A 22,500-nucleotide genomic window follows, 5' to 3' on the forward strand; every position below is an offset into this window, starting at 1 on the left:
ATAGTAAGCTGGGAGTATAAACCAGTTTGGACCGAGTTTGGGCAGATGTTGTCCTGGTTGGTCGACCTTTTAGGGAAAAGGTTTGAAGGTAAATTTTTTATCATATCGTCCTGAGCCTCGAGTCTGTCTCAAGCTGCCGCTGGTGTGCGGTACTAGCGAGATACCTGTCGTTCTGACAAGCAATTATCTCTCTCCCGTGTCGTTCTAACTAGTTAAGAACGTCTTGTGTCGTTCTAACAAGCAATTATCTCTCTCCCGTGTCGTTGTTACTAGTTAAGAACGTCCCGTGTCGTTCTAACAAGCAATTATCTCTCTCCCGTGTCGTTGTTACTAGTTAAGAACGTCCTGTGTCGTTCTAACAAGCAATTATCTCTCTCCCGTGTCGTTGTTACTAGTTAAGAACGTCCTGTGTCGTTCTAACAAGCAATTATATCTCTCCTGTGTCGTTGTTACTAGTTAAGAACGTCCTGTGTCGTTCTGAGAAGCAATTCTCTCTCCAGTGTCGTTCTTAGTTAAAAATGTCCTGCGTCGTTCTAAGAAGCAATTATCTCTCTCCCGTGTCGTTCTAATAAGCAGTTACCTCCGTCACGTGTAACTACAGCTACACACAATGTAACTACTGCCACACACATTGTAAATACTGCTACACACAGTGTAACTACTGCTACACACAGTGTAACTACTGCTACACAGTGTAACTACTGCTACACAGTGTAACTACTGCTACACAGTGTAACTACTGCTACACAGTGTAACTACTGCTACACAGTGTAACTACTGCTACACAGTGTAACTACTGCTACACAGTGTAACTACTGCTACACACTGTGCAACTGCTGCTACACAAAGTGTAACTACTGCTACGCATACAGTGTAACTACTGCCTCACAGTGTAACTACTGCTACACACTGTAACTACTACTACACAATGTAACTACTGCTACACAGTGTAATTACTGCTACACAGTGTAACTACTGCTACACACTGTAACTACTGCCACACACACTGTAACTACTGCTACACAGTGTAACTGCTGCTACACACTGTACCTACTACTACACAATGTAACTACTGCTACACAGTGTAACTACTGCCACACACAGTGTAACTACTGCTACACAGTGTAACTACTGCTACACACAATGTAACTACTGATAAACACAGTGTAACTACTGATAAACACATAGTGTAGCTACTGCCACACACTGTACCTACTGCTACTCAGTGTAACTACTGCCACACAGTGTAACTAATGTTACACATACAGTGTAACTACTGAAAAACACTAACTACTGCTACACACACAGTGTAACTACTGCTACACACAGTGTAACTCATGCCACACACATAGTGTAACTCATGCCACACACACAGTGTAACTACTGCTACACACAGTGTAACTCCTGCCACACACTAACTACTGCCACAGTGTAACTACTGCTACACACAGTGTAACTCATGCCACACACAGTGTAACTCATGCCACACACACAGTGTAACTACTGCTACACACAGTGTAACTCCTGCCACACACTAACTACTGCCACAGTGTAACTACTGCTTCACACAGTGTAACTCATGCCACACACAGTGTAACTACTGCTACACACAGTGTAACTACTGCCTCACAGTGTAACTGCTACACAGTGTAACTACTGCCACACCATGCGACCTCTCAACTCCAATATTATCATCAACTCTCTTGGTAAGTCGTGTGTGTGTGTGTGTGTGTGTGTGTGTGTGTGTGTGTGTGTGTGTGTGTGTGTGTGTGTGTGTGTATTCACCTAATTGTGGTTGCAGGGGTCAAGTCTTAGCTCCTGGCCCCGCCTCTTCATTGGTCGTGTGTGTGAACTAGTTTAGATGATCAATATACATACGTTTCCCAGGTGATCAATACACACTCAGTGATGTCTTACATCAATATACATTATCAATACTGAAATTGCTATTCCTAGCATCAATTACCTTTAAAGATATGGATACGAAATCATATGTCTAGGTAATTACCTTTGCCAAGAATAACTTAATTATCATTAATAACTGGCTTGTTTATATAGACTATCTACTACACACACACACACACACACACACACACACACACACACACACACACACACACACACACACACACACACACACACACACATACACACACACACATAATATATATATATATTATATAAATATATATATATATATATATATATATATATATATATATATATATATATATATATATATATATATATATATATATATATATATATATAAAATGTGTGTGTGTGTGTGTGTGTGTGTGTGTGTGTGTGTGTGTGTGTGTGTGTGTGTGTGTGTGTGTGTGTGTGTGTACTCACCTATTTGTACTCACCTATTTGTGGTTGCAGGGGTCGAGTCCTAGCTCCTGGCCCCGCCTCTTCACCGGTTGCTACTAGGCCCTCTCTCTCCCCGCTCCATGAGCTTTATCAAACCTCGTCTTAAAACTGTGTATGGTTCCTGCCTCCACTACGTCATTTTCTAGGCTATTCCATTGCCTTACAACTCTATGACTGAAGAAATACTTCCTACTATCTCTCTGACTCATTTGTGTCTTCAACTTCCAATTGTGGCCTCTTGTTTCTGTGTCCCCTCCCTGGAACATCCTGTCTTTGTCCACCTTGTCTATTCCACGCAGTATTTTATATGTCGTTATCATGTCTCCCCTGACCCTCCTGTCCTCCAGTGTGGTCACGCCGATTTCCCTTAATCTTTCTTCATAGGACATTCCCCTTAGCTCTGGAACTAACCTTGTCGCAAACCTTTGTACTTTCTCTAGTTTCCTGACGTGCTTTATCAAGTGCGGGTTCCAAACAGGTGCTGCATACTCCAGTATGGGCCTGACATACACGGTGTACAGTGTCTTGAATGATTCCTTACTAAGGTATCGGAATGCTGTTCTCAGGTTTGCCAGGCGCCCATATGCTGCAGCAGTTATCTGATTGATCTGTGTTTCCGGAGACATGCTCGGTGTTATACTCACCCCAAGATCTTTCTCCTTGAGTGAGGTTTGCAGTCTTTGGCCACCTAGCCTATACTCTGTCTGTGGTCTTCTGTGCCCCTCCCCCATCTTCATGACTTTGCATTTGGCAGGATTAAATTCGAGAAGCCATTTGCTGGACCAGGTGTCCAGTCTGTCCAGGTCTCTTTGAAGTCCTGCTGGTCCTCATCAGATTTAATTCTCCTCATTAACTTCACATCATCTGCAAACAGGGACACTTCTGAGTCTAACCCTTCCGTCATGTCGTTCACATATACCAAAAATAGCACTGGTCCTAGGACCGACCCCTGTGGGACCCCGCTCGTCACAGGTGCCCACTGTGATACATCATTACGTACCTTGACTCGTTGTTGCCTCCCTGTCAGGTATTCTCTGATCCATTGCAGTGCCCTTCCTGTTATATGCGCCTGATGCTCTAGCTTCTGCACTAATCTCTTGTGAGGAACTGTGTCAAAGGCCTTCTTGCAGTCCAAGAAGATGCAATCAACCCACCCCTCTCTCTCTTGTCTTACTTCTGTTATTTTATCATAAAACTCCAGAAGGTTTGTGACACAGGATTTGCCTTCCGTGAATCCGTGCTGGTTGTGTGTGTGTATGTGTGTGTGTTTGGTGATTGATATATGTAATATAACATGACAGTAGTACAAGTGTAGTACTCCCATTGTACTGTCATGTACAGGTAGTACATGCCAGTACAAGGGGATATACTAGACCACACGGTAGTACAATAGTATTATAGAGGGAAGCAAGATAACATGATGCGCTCAAGATTATACTTAGAGGTTTTATTATTAAGTGATATAGGGCAAGGCTTGCCCATCCTAGGGCAAGGTTTGCCCATCCTAGGGTAAGGTTTGCCCATCCTAGGGCAAGATTTTCCCATCCTAGGGCAAGGTTTGCCCATCCTAGGGCAAGGTTTGCCCATCCTAGGGTAAGGTTTGCCCATCCTAGGGCAAGGTTTGCCCATCCTAGGGTAAGGTTTGCCCATCCTAGGGCAAGTTCGCCTGTCCTAGGGCAGGACCCGGTCATTAGGGCAGCCGCAGATGCCCTAATGACCAGCAAATCCGTAATAGTCAACAGCGCTGTAATTTACTAAGAGAATGTCAGAGTGACCTATCTCTCTCTCCCTCCCTCCCTGCCCCTTGCTGTCTCACCCTACCCCTTGCTGTCTCCCCCTACCCCTTGCTGTCTCCCCCTACCCCTTGCTGTCTCACCCTACCCCTTGCTGTCTCACCCTACCCCTTGCTGTCTCCCCCTACCCCTTGCTGTCTCACCCTACCCCTTGCTGTCTCCCCCTACCCCTTGCTGTCTCCCCCTACCCCTTGTCTCCTCCTTCCCTACTCTCTGCTGTCTCCCCTACTCCATGCTGTCTCTCCCCTACTCCCTGTCTCCCCTACTCCTTGCTGTCTCTCCCCTACCCCTACTGTCTCCCCTGCCCTTTGTTGTCTCCCCCTACCCCTTGCTGTTTCCCCTACCCCTTGTTATCTCCTTCCCCTTGCTGTCTCCCCTCTACCACTTGCTCTGTCTCCCCTACTCCTTGCTGTCTCCCCTACTCCCTGCTGTCTCCCCTACTCCCTGCTATCTCCCCTGCTTCATGCTGTCTCTCCCCTACCCCTTACTGTCTCCAGTACCCCTTGCTGTCTTCCCTACCCCCTGCTGTCTCCCTTACCCCCTGCTGTCTTCCCTACTTGCTGTCTCTCCCCTACCCCCTGCTGTCTCCCCCTACCCCATGCTGTCTCCCCTACCCCTTGCTGTCTCCCCTACCCCTTGCTGTCTCTCCTCTACCCCTTGCTGCCTCCCCTTTCCCCTGCTGTCTCCCCTACTCCTTGCTGTCTCTCTTACCCCCTGCTGTCTTCCCTGCTGTATGCTGTCTGTCCCCTACCCCCTGTTGTCTCCCCTGCCCCTTGCTGTTTTCCCTACCCTTTGCTGTCCTCACTCATACATCATTCTCCTGGTCAGGGGAGGCACAACCCCTTAACCTTAGGGGGCCACCCTGATATACAACCCTTCCCCTTTACCCCTTCACCTGACAGGTGAGGGACCAACCACCTACAATTAGGTACTAGGTACTGCCAGGTAGATCACATAACAGGTACAAGACCACTTACTACAAGCATAATCCTCTTATACAGTAAATTCTCTTAAAACCTCCTCTATACAGTGCATATTTTGTAAAAATATATTATAAAGGTACATTGAAAATTGAACAGCAGGCAACATGAAGGACTTTCAAAGGCCTGGTCAGTTCTCTATCCATTTCAATCATCGCATTTGTGAGAAATCTCTCTAAAAGGGAAGCTTTATAACAGAGTTGACTGTATACACACACAACCACAATATATATATATAAATATATATATATATATATATATATATATATATATATATATATATATATATATATATATATATATATATATATATATATATATATATGCAGAAAAAGGCCACATGGGGATGGAAAACTTTGGCTCAAGATCTTTCGCACTCTCGAGCGTCGTCAGGAGCTATGCAATGCTGAAAGACAACAGAGAGGAGAAATTCTGAGGCAGAAGGTATCAGTGGTAACCCATTTCACTTGTCACTTATAATATATATATATATATATATATATATATATATATATATATATATATATATATATATATATATATATATATATCGTGATTTTATTGCATATATACACTAACGTTTACATGAAGAGGTAAACCAGACTGGGTTACTGAGTGCGAGGAATGGTGCGGGCTTCATCCTCCGTGATCACATGCGAGTGATGAATTCAGAACAGATTATTTCTTTACTTCTGCAGACACTGAAGAAGGTGCTGCAAACAAGCGAGAAGACAAACAAGTTAAGACTACAAACAAGAGAGAAGACAAACAAGTTAAGACTACAAACAAGAGAGAAGACAAACAAGTTAAGACTACAAACAAGAGAGAAGACAAACAAGTTAAGACTACAAACAAGAGAGAAGACAAACAAGTTAAGACTACAAACAAGAGAGAAGACAAACAAATTAAGACTACAAACAAGAGAGAAGACAAACAAGTTAAGACTACAAACAAGAGAGAAGACAAACAAATTAAGACTACAAACAAGAGAGAAGACAAACAAGTTAAGACTACAAACAAGAGAGAAGACAAACAAGTTAAGACTACAAACAAGAGAGAAGACAAACAAATTAAGACTACAAACAAGAGAGAAGACAAACAAGTTAAGACTACAAACAAGAGAGAAGACAAACAAGTTAAGACTACAAACAAGAGAGAAGACAAACAAGTTAAGACTATAAACAAGAGAGAAGACAAACAAGTTAAGACTACAAACAAGAGAGAAGACAAACAAGTTAAGACTACAAACAAGAGAGAAGACAAACAAGTTAAGACTACAAACAAGAGAGAAGACAAACAAGTTAAGACTACAAACAAGAGAGAAGACAAACAAGTTAAGACTACAAACAAGAGAGAAGACAAACAAGTTAAGACTACAAACAAGAGAGAAGACAAACAAGTTAAGACAACAAACAAGAGAGAAGACAAACAAGTTAAGACTACAAACAAGAGAGAAGACAAACAAGTTAAGACTACAAACAAGAGAGAAGACAAACAAGTTAAGACTACAAACAAGAGAGAAGACAAACAAGTTAAGACTACAAACAAGAGAGAAGACAAACAAGTTAAGACAACAAACAAGAGAGAAGACAAACAAGTTAAGACTACAAACAAGAGAGAAGACAAACAAGTTAAGACAACAAACAAGAGAGAAGACAAACAAGTTAAGACTACAAACAAGAGAGAAGAAAAACAAGTTAAGACTACAAACAAGAGAGAAGACAAACAAGTTAAGACAACAAACAAGAGAGAAGACAAACAAGTTAAGACAACAAACAAGAGAGAAGACAAACAAGTTAAGACTACAAACAAGAGAGAAGACAAACAAGTTAAGACTACAAACAAGAGAGAAGACAAACAAGTTAAGACTACAAACAAGAGAGAAGACAAACAAGTTAAGACAACAAACAAGAGAGAAGACAAACAAGTTAAGACTACAAACAAGAGAGAAGACAAACAAGTTAAGACAACAAACAAGAGAGAAGACAAACAAGTTAAGACTACAAACAAGAGAGAAGAAAAACAAGTTAAGACTACAAACAAGAGAGAAGACAAACAAGTTAAGACAACAAACAAGAGAGAAGACAAACAAGTTAAGACAACAAACAAGAGAGAAGACAAACAAGTTAAGACTACAAACAAGAGAGAAGACAAACAAGTTAAGACTACAAACAAGAGAGAAGACAAACAAGTTAAGACTACAAACAAGAGAGAAGACAAACAAGTTAAGACTACAAACAAGAGAGAAGACAAACAAGTTAAGACTACAAACAAGAGAGAAGACAAACAAATTAAGACTACAAACAAGAGAGAAGACAAACAAGTTAAGACTACAAACAAGAGAGAAGACAAACAAATTAAGACTACAAACAAGAGAGAAGACAAACAAGTTAAGACTACAAACAAGAGAGAAGACAAACAAGTTAAGACTACAAACAAGAGAGAAGACAAACAAATTAAGACTACAAACAAGAGAGAAGACAAACAAGTTAAGACTACAAACAAGAGAGAAGACAAACAAGTTAAGACTACAAACAAGAGAGAAGACAAACAAGTTAAGACTATAAACAAGAGAGAAGACAAACAAGTTAAGACTACAAACAAGAGAGAAGACAAACAAGTTAAGACTACAAACAAGAGAGAAGACAAACAAGTTAAGACTACAAACAAGAGAGAAGACAAACAAGTTAAGACTACAAACAAGAGAGAAGACAAACAAGTTAAGACTACAAACAAGAGAGAAGACAAACAAGTTAAGACTACAAACAAGAGAGAAGACAAACAAGTTAAGACAACAAACAAGAGAGAAGACAAACAAGTTAAGACTACAAACAAGAGAGAAGACAAACAAGTTAAGACTACAAACAAGAGAGAAGACAAACAAGTTAAGACTACAAACAAGAGAGAAGACAAACAAGTTAAGACTACAAACAAGAGAGAAGACAAACAAGTTAAGACAACAAACAAGAGAGAAGACAAACAAGTTAAGACTACAAACAAGAGAGAAGACAAACAAGTTAAGACAACAAACAAGAGAGAAGACAAACAAGTTAAGACTACAAACAAGAGAGAAGAAAAACAAGTTAAGACTACAAACAAGAGAGAAGACAAACAAGTTAAGACAACAAACAAGAGAGAAGACAAACAAGTTAAGACAACAAACAAGAGAGAAGACAAACAAGTTAAGACTACAAACAAGAGAGAAGACAAACAAGTTAAGACTACAAACAAGAGAGAAGACAAACAAGTTAAGACTACAAACAAGAGAGAAGACAAACAAGTTAAGACAACAAACAAGAGAGAAGACAAACAAGTTAAGACTACAAACAAGAGAGAAGACAAACAAGTTAAGACAACAAACAAGAGAGAAGACAAACAAGTTAAGACTACAAACAAGAGAGAAGAAAAACAAGTTAAGACTACAAACAAGAGAGAAGACAAACAAGTTAAGACAACAAACAAGAGAGAAGACAAACAAGTTAAGACAACAAACAAGAGAGAAGACAAACAAGTTAAGACTACAAACAAGAGAGAAGACAAACAAGTTAAGACTACAAACAAGAGAGAAGACAAACAAGTTAAGACTACAAACAAGAGAGAAGACAAACAAGTTAAGACTACAAACAAGAGAGAAGACAAACAAGTTAAGACTACAAACAAGAGAGAAGACAAACAAGTTAAGACAACAAACAAAAGAGAAGACAAACAAGTTAAGACTACAAACAAGAGAGAAGACAAACAAGTTAAGACTACAAACAAGAGAGAAGACAAACAAGTTAAGACTACAAACAAGAGAGAAGACAAACAAGTTAAGACTACAAACAAGAGAGAAGACAAACAAGTTAAGACAACAAACAAGAGAGAAGACAAACAAGTTAAGACAACAAACAAGAGAGAAGACAAACAAGTTAAGACTACAAACAAGAGAGAAGACAAACAAGTTAAGACTACAAACAAGAGAGAAGACAAACAAGTTAAGACAACAAACAAGAGAGAAGACAAACAAGTTAAGACTACAAACAAGAGAGAAGACAAACAAGTTAAGACTACAAACAAGAGAGAAGACAAACAAGTTAAGACAACAAACAAGAGAGAAGACAAACAAGTTAAGACTACAAACAAGAGAGAAGACAAACAAGTTAAGACTACAAACAAGAGAGAAGACAAACAAGTTAAGACTACAAACAAGAGAGAAGACAAACAAGTTAAGACTACAAACAAGAGAGAAGACAAACAAGTTAAGACTACAAACAAGAGAGAAGACAAACAAGTTAAGACTACAAACAAGAGAGAAGACAAACAAGTTAAGACTACAAACAAGAGAGAAGACAAACAAGTTAAGACTACAAACAAGAGAGAAGACAAACAAGTTAAGACTACAAACAAGAGAGAAGACAAACAAGTTAAGACTACAAACAAGAGAGAAGACAAACAAGTTAAGACTACAAACAAGAGAGAAGACAAACAAGTTAAGACTACAAACAAGAGAGAAGACAAACAAGTTAAGACTACAAACAAGAGAGAAGACAAACAAGTTAAGACTACAAACAAGAGAGAAGACAAACAAGTTAAGACTACAAACAAGAGAGAAGACAAACAAGTTAAGACTACAAACAAGAGAGAAGACAAACAAGTTAAGACTACAAACAAGAGAGAAGACAAACAAGTTAAGACTACAAACAAGAGAGAAGACAAACAAGTTAAGACTACAAACAAGAGAGAAGACAAACAAGTTAAGACTACAAACAAGAGAGAAGACAAACAAGTTAAGACTACAAACAAGAGAGAAGACAAACAAGTTAAGACTACAAACAAGAGAGAAGACAAACAAGTTAAGACAACAAACAAGAGAGAAGACAAACAAGTTAAGACAACAAACAAGAGAGAAGACAAACAAGTTAAGACTACAAACAAGAGAGAAGACAAACAAGTTAACTGCTTGGCTTCCACACTGACAAATATATTAGTGTTTGTGTATATACCTCAGTGTGTATGTCAGTGTGTATACAATGAGGAGTGTATGTCAGTGTGTATATCCTGAGAGGTGTGTATGTCAGTGTGTATACAATGAGGTGTGTATGTCAGTGTGTATACAATGAGGAGTGTATGTCAGTGTGTATACAATGAGGAGTGTATGTCAGTGTGTATATCCTGAGAGGTGTGTATGACATTGTGTATGCAATGAGGTATGTCAGTGTGTATATCTTGAGAGGTGTGTATGTCAGTGTATACCTTGAGAAGTGTGTATGTCAGTGTGTATACCCTGAGAGGTGTGTCAGTGTGTATATCTTGAGAGGTGTGTATGTCAGTGTATACCCTGAGAGGTGTGTATGTCAGTGTGTATACCTTGATAGGTGTGTATGTGTGTATATCCTGAGAGGTGTGTATGTCAGTGTGTATACCTTGAGAGGTGTGTATGTCAGCGTGTATACCCTGAGAGGTGTGTATGTCAGTGTGTATACCTTGAGAGGTGTGTATGTGTGTATATCCTGAGAGGTGTGTATGTCAGTGTGTATACCTTAAGAGGTGTGTATGTCAGTGTGCATACCCTGAGAGGTGTGTATGTCAGTGTGTATACCTTGAGAGGTGTGTATGTCAGCGTGTATACCCTGAGAGGTGTGTGTGTGTGTATACCCTCACAGGTGTGTATGTCAGTGTGTATACCCTGAGAGGTGTGTATGTCAGCGTGTATACCCTGAGAAGTGTGTGTGTGTGTATACCCTCACAGGTGTGTATGTCAGTGTGTATACCCTGAGAGGTGTGTATGTCAGCGTGTATACCCTGAGAGGTGTGTGTGTGTGTATACCCTCACAGGTGTGTATGTCAGTGTGTATACCCTGAGAGGTGTGTATGTCAAAGTGTATAACCTGAGAAGTGTATATCTCATAGCATATACACTAAGAGGTGTATACATCTCAGTGTACATACACTGAGAGGAGTACACATCTCAAGTATATAGTTTTCAATTCACACCTTGAATTGTGTCATAGTGTAACCTCACACACACACATGAATGGATTCCAATAATAATAATAAATAATAATAATAATAGTAATAATAATAAATAATAATAATAATAATAATAATTAATGTTACAGTGATGGAACTGAAGAGGGTGTACGAGAGGTATCGAGGACGTCTTAGACACTCAGCCTTTATGGCTGTTGTTGTGTTGGCTGCCATAGCTGTTACCTGCCTCCTAGTAGCCCTGCTACACGCTACCCAGGTGAGTGACGCTACAACCCAAGTAGGAGAGAGAGAGAGAGAGAGAGAGAGAGAGAGAGAGAGAGAGAGAGAGAGAGAGAGAGAGAGAGAGAGAGAGAGAGAGAGAGAGAGAGAGAGAGAGAGATTACACAAACACAGTTTAATCACAGTACTGAATGTATTCTATAAACATATCTCTCTTTCTCCCTCTCACTCTAATAAAATTAAATAAAGTCAAATATAAAAAGAACACTGGCCTTTACACAAGTGAGATATCTCCATCCTCCATGTACAGTTTCTCTCTTTCTCTGTACAAAGTGGAGCGAAATGTGTGTTCAACTTTATGAAGACAATAAGTTCAATAACTCTCTCTCTCTCTCTTTCTCTCTTTATCTACATATCTCTCTATCTCTATCTCTCACTCTCACCTACGTCTCCATCAGTTGTATATGGGCATCACAAAGGCTCTTGTCCGGGATTTACACAAAATGTCTACTGGTAATATACATCACGGGATTACTGAGGGAGATTTATCAGCGATATATTGACCAGTACAAACATCCATGTTATTCGGAAGACATGTGTCTCAGGACACGTGTCTTAGGACACGTGTATAAGGACACGTGTATCACTCGTTTCCCCACCCTCGGTATATACCATATTGAAGAATATACCACTTAAAAGAATCCTGAGTATATATACCTCTGTGAAAGAATCGTGAAATTCCAAGCGCTTTCGTGACTACTCACATTATCAAGGAACCTTGATAATGTGAGTAGTCACGAAAGCGCTTGGAATTTCTCTTTTCTTTCAGAGTGGTTGTTTTGCATATATATATATATATATATATATATATATATATATATATATATATATATATATATATATATATATATATATATATATATATATATATATATAATGCCACATGTACAACATCAATTAAGAATATTCTAATACCTAAAATAGTGATTAATGTAAATTACCAATGTATATACACTGAGATATACACACCTGTGTATAAACACACCTCAGTGTATATACACTGTTGCATGTGAATTATAAATCAGATTAATTACGGAGACACAGGAGAATTCTTAAATTAACATGTACGTGACAGCAGCTCGTTACCTACCGTGTACGTGTGCGTGTACGTGTGCGTGTACTCTGTGATTTAGTGTGTACTCACCAATTTTCTGTGTGTGGGAGTTCGAGTCTCGGCTTCTAACCCCCACATGTGTCGTACCTATCCTTGTAGCTATGTATGTATCCTTTACTAGGATCTGGAACTAAGTTTGGTAGTATTGCCACCTGCGACAGTCAACTAACACCCAGGTACCTATTTACTGCTAGGTGAACAGTGTCAGCAGGTGTTAGGAGACTTACCCAGGATGCCACCAACGACAGTCAACTAATACCCAGGTACCTATTTACTGCTAGGTGAACAGTGTCAGCAGGTGTTAGGAGACTTACCCAGGATGCCACCAACGACAGTCAACTAACACCCAGGTACCTATTTACTGCTAGGTGAACAGTGTCAGCAGGTGTTAGGAGACTTACCCAGGATGCCACCAACGAAAGTCAACTAATACCCAGGTACCTATTTACTGCTAGGTGAACAGTGTCAGCAGGTGTTAGGAGACTTACCCAGGATGCCACCAGTGACAGTCAACTAATACCCAGGTACCTATTTACTGCTAGGTAAACAGTGTAAGCAGGTGTTAGGAGACTTACTCAGGATGCCACCAACGACAGTCAAATAACACCCAGGTACCTATTTACTGCTAGGTGAACAGTGTCAGCAGGTGTTAGGAGACTTACCCAGGATGCCACAAACGACAGTCAACTAACACCCAGGTACCTATTTACTGCTAGGTGAACAGTGTCAGCAAGTGTTAGGAGACTAACCCAGGATGCCACCAACGAGTCAACTAACACCCAGGTACCTATTTACTGCTAGGTGAACAGTGTCAGCAGGTGTTAGGAGACTTACCCAGGATGCCATCTGCGACAGTCAACTAACACCCAGGTACCTATTTACTGCTAGGTGAACAGTGTCAGCAGGTGTTAGGAGACTTACCCAGGATGCCACCAACGACAGTCAACTAATACCCAGGTACCTATTTACTGCTAGGTGAACAGTGTCAGCAGGTGTTAGGAGACTTACCCAGGATGCCACCAACGACAGTCAACTAACACCCAGGTACCTATTTACTGCTAGGTGAACAGTGTTAGGAGACTTACCCAGGATGCCATCTGCGACAGTCAACTAACACCCAGGTACCTATTTACTGCTAGGTGAACAGTGTCAGCAGGTGTTAGGAGACTTACCCAGGATGCCACCAACAGTCAACTAACACCCAGGTACCTATTTACTGCTAGGTGAACAGTGTCAGCAGGTGTTAGGAGACTTTCCCAGGATGCTACCAACGACAGTCAACTAACACCCAGGTACCTATTTACTGCTAGGTGAACAGTGTCAGCAGGTGTTAGGAGACTTACCCAGGATGCCACCAACGACAGTCAACTAACACCCAGGTACCTATTTACTGCTAGGTGAGCAGTGTCAGCAGGTGTTAGGAGACTTACCCAGGATGCCACCAACGACAGTCAACTAATACCCAGGTACCTATTTACTGCTAGGTGAACAGTGTCAGCAGGTGTTAGGATACTTACCCAGGATGCCACCAACGACAGTCAACTAACACCCAGGTACTTATTTACTGCTAGGTGAACAGTGTCAGCAAGTGTTAGGAGACTTACCCAGGATGCCACCAACGAGTCAACTAACACCCAGGTACCTATTTACTGATAGGTGAACAGTGTCAGCAGGTGTTAGGAGACTTACCCAGGATGCCATCTGCGACAGTCAACTAACACCCAGGTACCTATTTACTGCTAGGTGAACAGTGTCAGCAGGTGTTAGGAGACTTACCCAGGATGCCACCAACGACAGTCAACTAATACCCAGGTACCTATTTACTGCTAGGTGAACAGTGTCAGCAGGTGTTAGGAGACTTACCCAGGATGCCACCAACGACAGTCAACTAACACCCAGGTACCTATTTACTGCTAGGTGAACAGTGTCAGCAGGTGTTAGGAGACTTACCCAGGATGCCATCTGCGACAGTCAACTAACACCCAGGTACCTATTTACTGCTAGGTGAACAGTGTCAGCAGGTGTTAGGAGACTTACCCAGGATGCCATCTGCGACAGTCAACTAACACCCAGGTACCTATTTACTGCTAGGTGAACAGTGTCAGCAGGTGTTAGGAGACTTACCCAGGATGCCACCAACGACAGTCAACTAACACCCAGGTACCTATTTACTGCTAGGTGAACAGTGTCAGCAGGTGTTAGGAGACTTTCCCAGGATGCTACCAACGACAGTCAACTAACACCCAGGTACCTATTTACTGCTAGGTGAACAGTGTCAGCAGGTGTTAGGAGACTTACCCAGGATGCCACCAACGACAGTCAACTAACACCCAGGTACCTATTTACTGCTAGGTGAGCAGTGTCAGCAGGTGTTAGGAGACTTACCCAGGATGCCACCAACGACAGTCAACTAATACCCAGGTACCTATTTACTGCTAGGTGAACAGTGTCAGCAGGTGTTAGGAGACTTACCCAGGATGCCACCAACGACAGTCAACTAACACCCAGGTACCTATTTACTGCTAGGTGAACAGTGTCAGCAAGTGTTAGGAGACTTACCCAGGATGCCACCAACGAGTCAACTAACACCCAGGTACCTATTTACTGATAGGTGAACAGTGTCAGCAGGTGTTAGGAGACTTACCCAGGATGCCATCTGCGACAGTCAACTAACACCCAGGTACCTATTTACTGCTAGGTGAACAGTGTCAGCAGGTGTTAGGAGACTTACCCAGGATGCCACCAACGACAGTCAACTAATACCCAGGTACCTATTTACTGCTAGGTGAACAGTGTGAGCAGGTGTTAGGAGACTTACCCAGGATGCCACCAACGACAGTCAACTAACACCCAGGTACCTATTTACTGCTAGGTGAACAGTGTCAGCAGGTGTTAGGAGACTTACCCAGGATGCCATCTGCGACAGTCAACTAACACCCAGGTACCTATTTACTGCTAGGTGAACAGTGTCAGCAGGTGTTAGGAGACTTACCCAGGATGCCACCAACGACAGTCAACTAACACCCAGGTACCTATTTACTGCTAGGTGAACAGTGTCAGCAGGTGTTAGGAGACTTTCCCAGGATGCTACCAACGACAGTCAACTAACACCCAGGTACCTATTTACTGCTAGGTGAACAGTGTCAGCAGGTGTTAGGAGACTTACCCAGGATGCCACCAACGACAGTCAACTAACACCCAGGTACCTATTTACTGCTAGGTGAGCAGTGTCAGCAGGTGTTAGGAGACTTACCCAGGATGCCACCAACGACAGTCAACTAATACCCAGGTACCTATTTACTGCTAGGTGAACAGTGTCAGCAGGTGTTAGGAGACTTACCCAGGATGCCACCAACGACAGTCAACTAACACCCAGGTACCTACTTACTGCTAGGTGAACAGTGTCAGCAAGTGTTAGGAGACTTACCCATGATGCCACCAACGAGTCAACTAACACCCAGGTACCTATTTACTGATAGGTGAACAGTGTCAGCAGGTGTTAGGAGACTTACCCAGGATGCCATCTGCGACAGTCAACTAACACCCAGGTACCTATTTACTGCTAGGTGAACAGTGTCAGCAGGTGTTAGGACTCTTACCCAGGATGCCACCAACGACAGTCAACTAATACCCAGGTACCTATTTACTGCTAGGTGAACAGTGTCAGCAGGTGTTAGGAGACTTACCCAGGATGCCACCAACGACAGTCAACTAACACCCAGGTACCTATTTACTGCTAGGTGAACAGTGTCAGCAGATGTTAGGAGACTTACCCAGGATGCCATCTGCGACAGTCAACTAACACCCAGGTACCTATTTACTGCTAGGTGAACAGTGTCAGCAGGTGTTAGGAGACTTACCCAGGATGCCATCTGCGACAGTCAACTAACACCCAGGTACCTATTTACTGCTAGGTGAACAGTGTCAGCAGGTGTTAGGAGACTTACCCAGGATGCCACCAACGACAGTCAACTAACACCCAGGTACCTATTTACTGCTAGGTGAACAGTGTCAGCAGGTGTTAGGAGACTTTCCCAGGATGCTACCAACGACAGTCAACTAACACCCAGGTACCTATTTACTGCTAGGTGAACAGTGTCAGCAGGTGTTAGGAGACTTACCCAGGATGCCACCAACGACAGTCAACTAACACCCAGGTACCTATTTACTGCTAGGTGAGCAGTGTCAGCAGGTGTTAGGAGACTTACCCAGGATGCCACCAACGACAGTCAACTAATACCCAGGTACCTATTTACTGCTAGGTGAACAGTGTCAGCAGGTGTTAGGAGACTTACCCAGGATGCCACCAACGACAGTCAACTAATACCCAGGTACCTATTTACTGCTAGGTGAACAGTGTCAGCAAGTGTTAGGAGACTTACCCAGGATGCCACCAACGAGTCAACTAACACCCAGGTACCTATTTACTGATAGGTGAACAGTGTCAGCAGGTGTTAGGAGACTTACCCAGGATGCCATCTGCGACAGTCAACTAACACCCAGGTACCTATTTACTGCTAGGTGAACAGTGTCAGCAGGTGTTAGGAGACTTACCCAGGATGCCACCAACGACAGTCAACTAATACCCAGGTACCTATTTACTGCTAGGTGAACAGTGTGAGCAGGTGTTAGGAGACTTACCCAGGATGCCACCAACGACAGTCAACTAACACCCAGGTACCTATTTACTGCTAGGTGAACAGTGTCAGCAGGTGTTAGGAGACTTACCCAGGATGCCATCTGCGACAGTCAACTAACACCCAGGTACCTATTTACTGCTAGGTGAACAGTGTCAGCAGGTGTTAGGAGACTTACCCAGGATGCCACCAACGACAGTCAACTAACACCCAGGTACCTATTTACTGCTAGGTGAACAGTGTCAGCAGGTGTTAGGAGACTTTCCCAGGATGCTACCAACGACAGTCAACTAACACCCAGGTACCTATTTACTGCTAGGTGAACAGTGTCAGCAGGTGTTAGGAGACTTACCCAGGATGCCACCAACGACAGTCAACTAACACCCAGGTACCTATTTACTGCTAGGTGAGCAGTGTCAGCAGGTGTTAGGAGACTTACCCAGGATGCCACCAACGACAGTCAACTAATACCCAGGTACCTATTTACTGCTAGGTGAACAGTGTCAGCAGGTGTTAGGAGACTTACCCAGGATGCCACCAACGACAGTCAACTAACACCCAGGTACCTACTTACTGCTAGGTGAACAGTGTCAGCAAGTGTTAGGAGACTTACCCAGGATGCCACCAACGAGTCAACTAACACCCAGGTACCTATTTACTGATAGGTGAACAGTGTCAGCAGGTGTTAGGAGACTTACCCAGGATGCCATCTGCGACAGTCAACTAACACCCAGGTACCTATTTACTGCTAGGTGAACAGTGTCAGCAGGTGTTAGGAGACTTACCCAGGATGCCACCAACGACAGTCAACTAATACCCAGGTACCTATTTACTGCTAGGTGAACAGTGTCAGCAGGTGTTAGGAGACTTACCCAGGATGCCACCAACGACAGTCAACTAACACCCAGGTACCTATTTACTACTAGGTGAACAGTGTCAGCAGGTGTTAGGAGACTTACCCAGGATGCCATCTGCGACAGTCAACTAACACCCAGGTACCTATTTACTGCTAGGTGAGCAGTGTCAGCAGGTGTTAGGAGACTTACCCAGGATGCCACCAACGACAGTCAACTAATACCCAGGTACCTATTTACTGCTAGGTGAACAGTGTCAGCAGGTGTTAGGAGACTTACCCAGGATGCCACCAACGACAGTCAACTAATACCCAGGTACCTATTTACTGCTAGGTGAACAGTGTCAGCAAGTGTTAGGAGACTTACCCAGGATGCCACCAACGAGTCAACTAACACCCAGGTACCTATTTACTGCTAGGTGAACAGTGTCAGCAGGTGTTAGGAGACTTACCCAGGATGCCACCAACGACAGTCAACTAACACCCAGGTACCTATTTACTACTAGGTGAACAGTGTCAGCAGGTGTTAGGAGACTTACCCAGGATGCCATCTGCGACAGTCAACTAACACCCAGGTACCTATTTACTGCTAGGTGAGCAGTGTCAGCAGGTGTTAGGAGACTTACCCAGGATGCCACCAACGACAGTCAACTAATACCCAGGTACCTATTTACTGCTAGGTGAACAGTGTCAGCAGGTGTTAGGAGACTTACCCAGGATGCCACCAACGACAGTCAACTAATACCCAGGTACCTATTTACTGCTAGGTGAACAGTGTCAGCAAGTGTTAGGAGACTTACCCAGGATGCCACCAACGAGTCAACTAACACCCAGGTACCTATTTACTGATAGGTGAACAGTGTCAGCAGGTGTTAGGAGACTTACCCAGGATGCCATCTGCGACAGTCAACTAACACCCAGGTACCTATTTACTGCTAGGTGAACAGTGTCAGCAGGTGTTAGGAGACTTACCCAGGATGCCACCAACGACAGTCAACTAATACCCAGGTACCTATTTACTGCTAGGTGAACAGTGTGAGCAGGTGTTAGGAGACTTACCCAGGATGCCACCAACGACAGTCAACTAACACCCAGGTACCTATTTACTGCTAGGTGAACAGTGTCAGCAGGTGTTAGGAGACTTACCCAGGATGCCATCTGCGACAGTCAACTAACACCCAGGTACCTATTTACTGCTAGGTGAACAGTGTCAGCAGGTGTTAGGAGACTTACCCAGGATGCCACCAACGACAGTCAACTAACACCCAGGTACCTATTTACTGCTAGGTGAACAGTGTCAGCAGGTGTTAGGAGACTTTCCCAGGATGCTACCAACGACAGTCAACTAACACCCAGGTACCTATTTACTGCTAGGTGAACAGTGTCAGCAGGTGTTAGGAGACTTACCCAGGATGCCACCAACGACAGTCAACTAACACCCAGGTACCTATTTACTGCTAGGTGAGCAGTGTCAGCAGGTGTTAGGAGACTTACCCAGGATGCCACCAACGACAGTCAACTAATACCCAGGTACCTATTTACTGCTAGGTGAACAGTGTCAGCAGGTGTTAGGAGACTTACCCAGGATGCCACCAACGACAGTCAACTAACACCCAGGTACCTACTTACTGCTAGGTGAACAGTGTCAGCAAGTGTTAGGAGACTTACCCAGGATGCCACCAACGAGTCAACTAACACCCAGGTACCTATTTACTGATAGGTGAACAGTGTCAGCAGGTGTTAGGAGACTTACCCAGGATGCCATCTGCGACAGTCAACTAACACCCAGGTACCTATTTACTGCTAGGTGAACAGTGTCAGCAGGTGTTAGGAGACTTACCCAGGATGCCACCAACGACAGTCAACTAATACCCAGGTACCTATTTACTGCTAGGTGAACAGTGTCAGCAGGTGTTAGGAGACTTACCCAGGATGCCACCAACGACAGTCAACTAACACCCAGGTACCTATTTACTACTAGGTGAACAGTGTCAGCAGGTGTTAGGAGACTTACCCAGGATGCCATCTGCGACAGTCAACTAACACCCAGGTACCTATTTACTGCTAGGTGAACAGTGTCAGCAGGTGTTAGGAGACTTACCCAGGATGCCACCAACGACAGTCAACACCCAGGTACCTATTTACTGCTAGGTGAACAGTGTCAGCAGGTGTTAGGAGACTTTCCCAGGATGCTACCAACGACAGTCAACTAACACCCAGGTACCTATTTACTGCTAGGTGAACAGTGTCAGCAGGTGTTAGGAGACTTACCCAGGATGCCACCAACGACAGTCAACTAACACCCAGGTACCTATTTACTGCTAGGTGAACAGTGTCAGCAGGTGTTAGGAGACTTACCCAGGATGCCACCAACGACAGTCAACTAATACCCAGGTACCTATTTACTGCTAGGTGAACAGTGTCAGCAGGTGTTAAGAGACTTACCCAGGATGCCACCAACGACAGTCAACTAATACCCAGGTACCTATTTACTGCTAGGTGAACAGTGTCAGCAGGTGTTAGGAGACTTACCCAGGATGCCACCAACGACAGTCAACTAATACCCAAGTACCTATTTACTGCTAGGTGAACAGTGTCAGCAGGTGTTAGGAGACTTACCCAGGATGCCACCAGTGACAGTCAACTAATACCCAGGTACCTATTTACTGCTAGGTGAACAGTGTCAGCAGGTGTTAGGAGACTTACCCAGGATGCCACCAACGACAGTCAACTAATACCCAGGTACCTATTTACTGCTAGGTGAACAGTGTCAGCAGGTGTTAGGAGACTTACCCAGGATGCCACAAACGACAGTCAACTAACACCCAGGTACCTATTTACTGCTAGGTGAACAGTGTCAGCAAGTGTTAGGAGACTTGCCCAGGATGCCACCAACGACAGTCAACTAACACCCAGGTACCTATTTACTGCTAGGTGAACAGTGTCAGCAGGTGTTAGGAGACTTACCCAGGATGCCACCAACGACAGTCAACTAACACCCAGGTACCTATTTACTGCTAGGTGAACAGTGTCAGCAGGTGTTAGGAGACTTACTCAGGATGCCACGAACGACAGTCAACTAACACCCAGGTACCTATTTACTGCTAGGTGAACAGTGTCAGCAGGTGTTAGGAGACTTACCCAGGATGCCACCAACGACAGTCAACTAACACCCAGGTACCTACTTACTGCTAGGTGAACAGTGTCAGCAGGTGTTAGGAGACTTACTCAGGATGCCACCAACGACAGTCAACTAACACCCAGGTACCTATTTACTGCTAGGTGAACAGTGTCAGCAGGTGTTAGGAGACTTACCCAGGATGCCACCAACGACAGTCAACTAACACCCAGGTACCTATTTACTGCTAGGTGAACAGTGTCAGCAAGTGTTAGGAGACTTACCCAGGATGCCACCAACGACAGTCAACTAACACCCAGGTACCTATTTACTGCTAGGTGAACAGTGTCAGCAAGTGTTAGGAGACTTACCCAGGATGCCACCAACGACAGTCAACTAACACCCAGGTACCTATTTACTGCTAGGTGAACAGTGTCAGCAAGTGTTAGGAGACTTACCCAGGATGCCACCAACGACAGTCAACTAACACCCAGGTACCTATTTACTGCTAGGTGAACAGTGTCAGCAAGTGTTAGGAGACTTACCCAGGATGCCACCAACGACAGTCAACTAACACCCAGGTACCTATTTACTGCTAGGTGAACAGTGTCAGCAAGTGTTAGGAGACTTTATCAGTGGATCTCAACTCAATCCATTCTTACCATTCTCCAGGAACATTCCCACATTCCATCCTGAAGACCTTCAACTTCCAATTCAATTCTTCGCATACTTCCTCTCCTCCTTCGTCAGTTCACTCCTCCCTCTCAGATATATATATATATATATATATATATATATATATATATATATATATATATATATATATATATATATATATATATATATATATATATATATATATATAACCTACCTCCTACACCATACACTTGCAACATCTGCCACATTGCCCCCCTATCCACCCTGTCATACGCCTTTTCCAAATCCATAAATGCCACAAAGACCTATTTAGATAAGGCTAAAGAGGTCTTTGTGGCATTTATGGATTTGGAAAAGGCGTATGACAGGGTGGATAGGGGGGCAATGTGGCAGATGTTGCAAGTGTATGGTGTAGGAGGTAGGTTACTGAAAGCAGTGAAGAGTTTTTACGAGGATAGTGAGGCTCAAGTTAGAGTATGTAGGAAAGAGGGAAATTTTTTCCCAGTAAAAGTAGGCCTTAGACAAGGATGTGTGATGTCACCGTGGTTGTTTAATATATTTATAGATGGGGTTGTAAGAGAAGTAAATGCGAGGGTCTTGGCAAGAGGCGTGGAGTTAAAAGATAAAGAATCACACACAAAGTGGGAGTTGTCACAGCTGCTCTTTGCTGATGACACTGTGCTCTTGGGAGATTCTGAAGAGAAGTTGCAGAGATTGGTGGATGAA

General features: G+C 43.2%; 1 protein-coding gene across 2 annotated transcripts in view; it reads left to right on the forward strand.

The window, feature by feature from the left end:
- The window catches only part of LOC128698484 (adenylate cyclase type 2), a 346,235-nt gene that overhangs the window by 138,864 nt on the left and 184,871 nt on the right, over positions 1–22,500 (forward strand). For both annotated transcript variants that reach the window (XM_070103973.1, XM_070103974.1), the window contains exon 2: positions 11,245–11,372. In XM_070103973.1, coding sequence (XP_069960074.1) covers positions 11,247–11,372 — 126 coding nt within the window. In that variant the 5' untranslated portion in view covers positions 11,245–11,246. The remainder of the gene's footprint in view (positions 1–11,244; positions 11,373–22,500) is intronic.

This window comes from Cherax quadricarinatus, chromosome 88 (assembly GCF_038502225.1).
Source record: "Cherax quadricarinatus isolate ZL_2023a chromosome 88, ASM3850222v1, whole genome shotgun sequence".
Lineage (NCBI taxonomy): Eukaryota > Metazoa > Arthropoda > Malacostraca > Decapoda > Parastacidae > Cherax > Cherax quadricarinatus.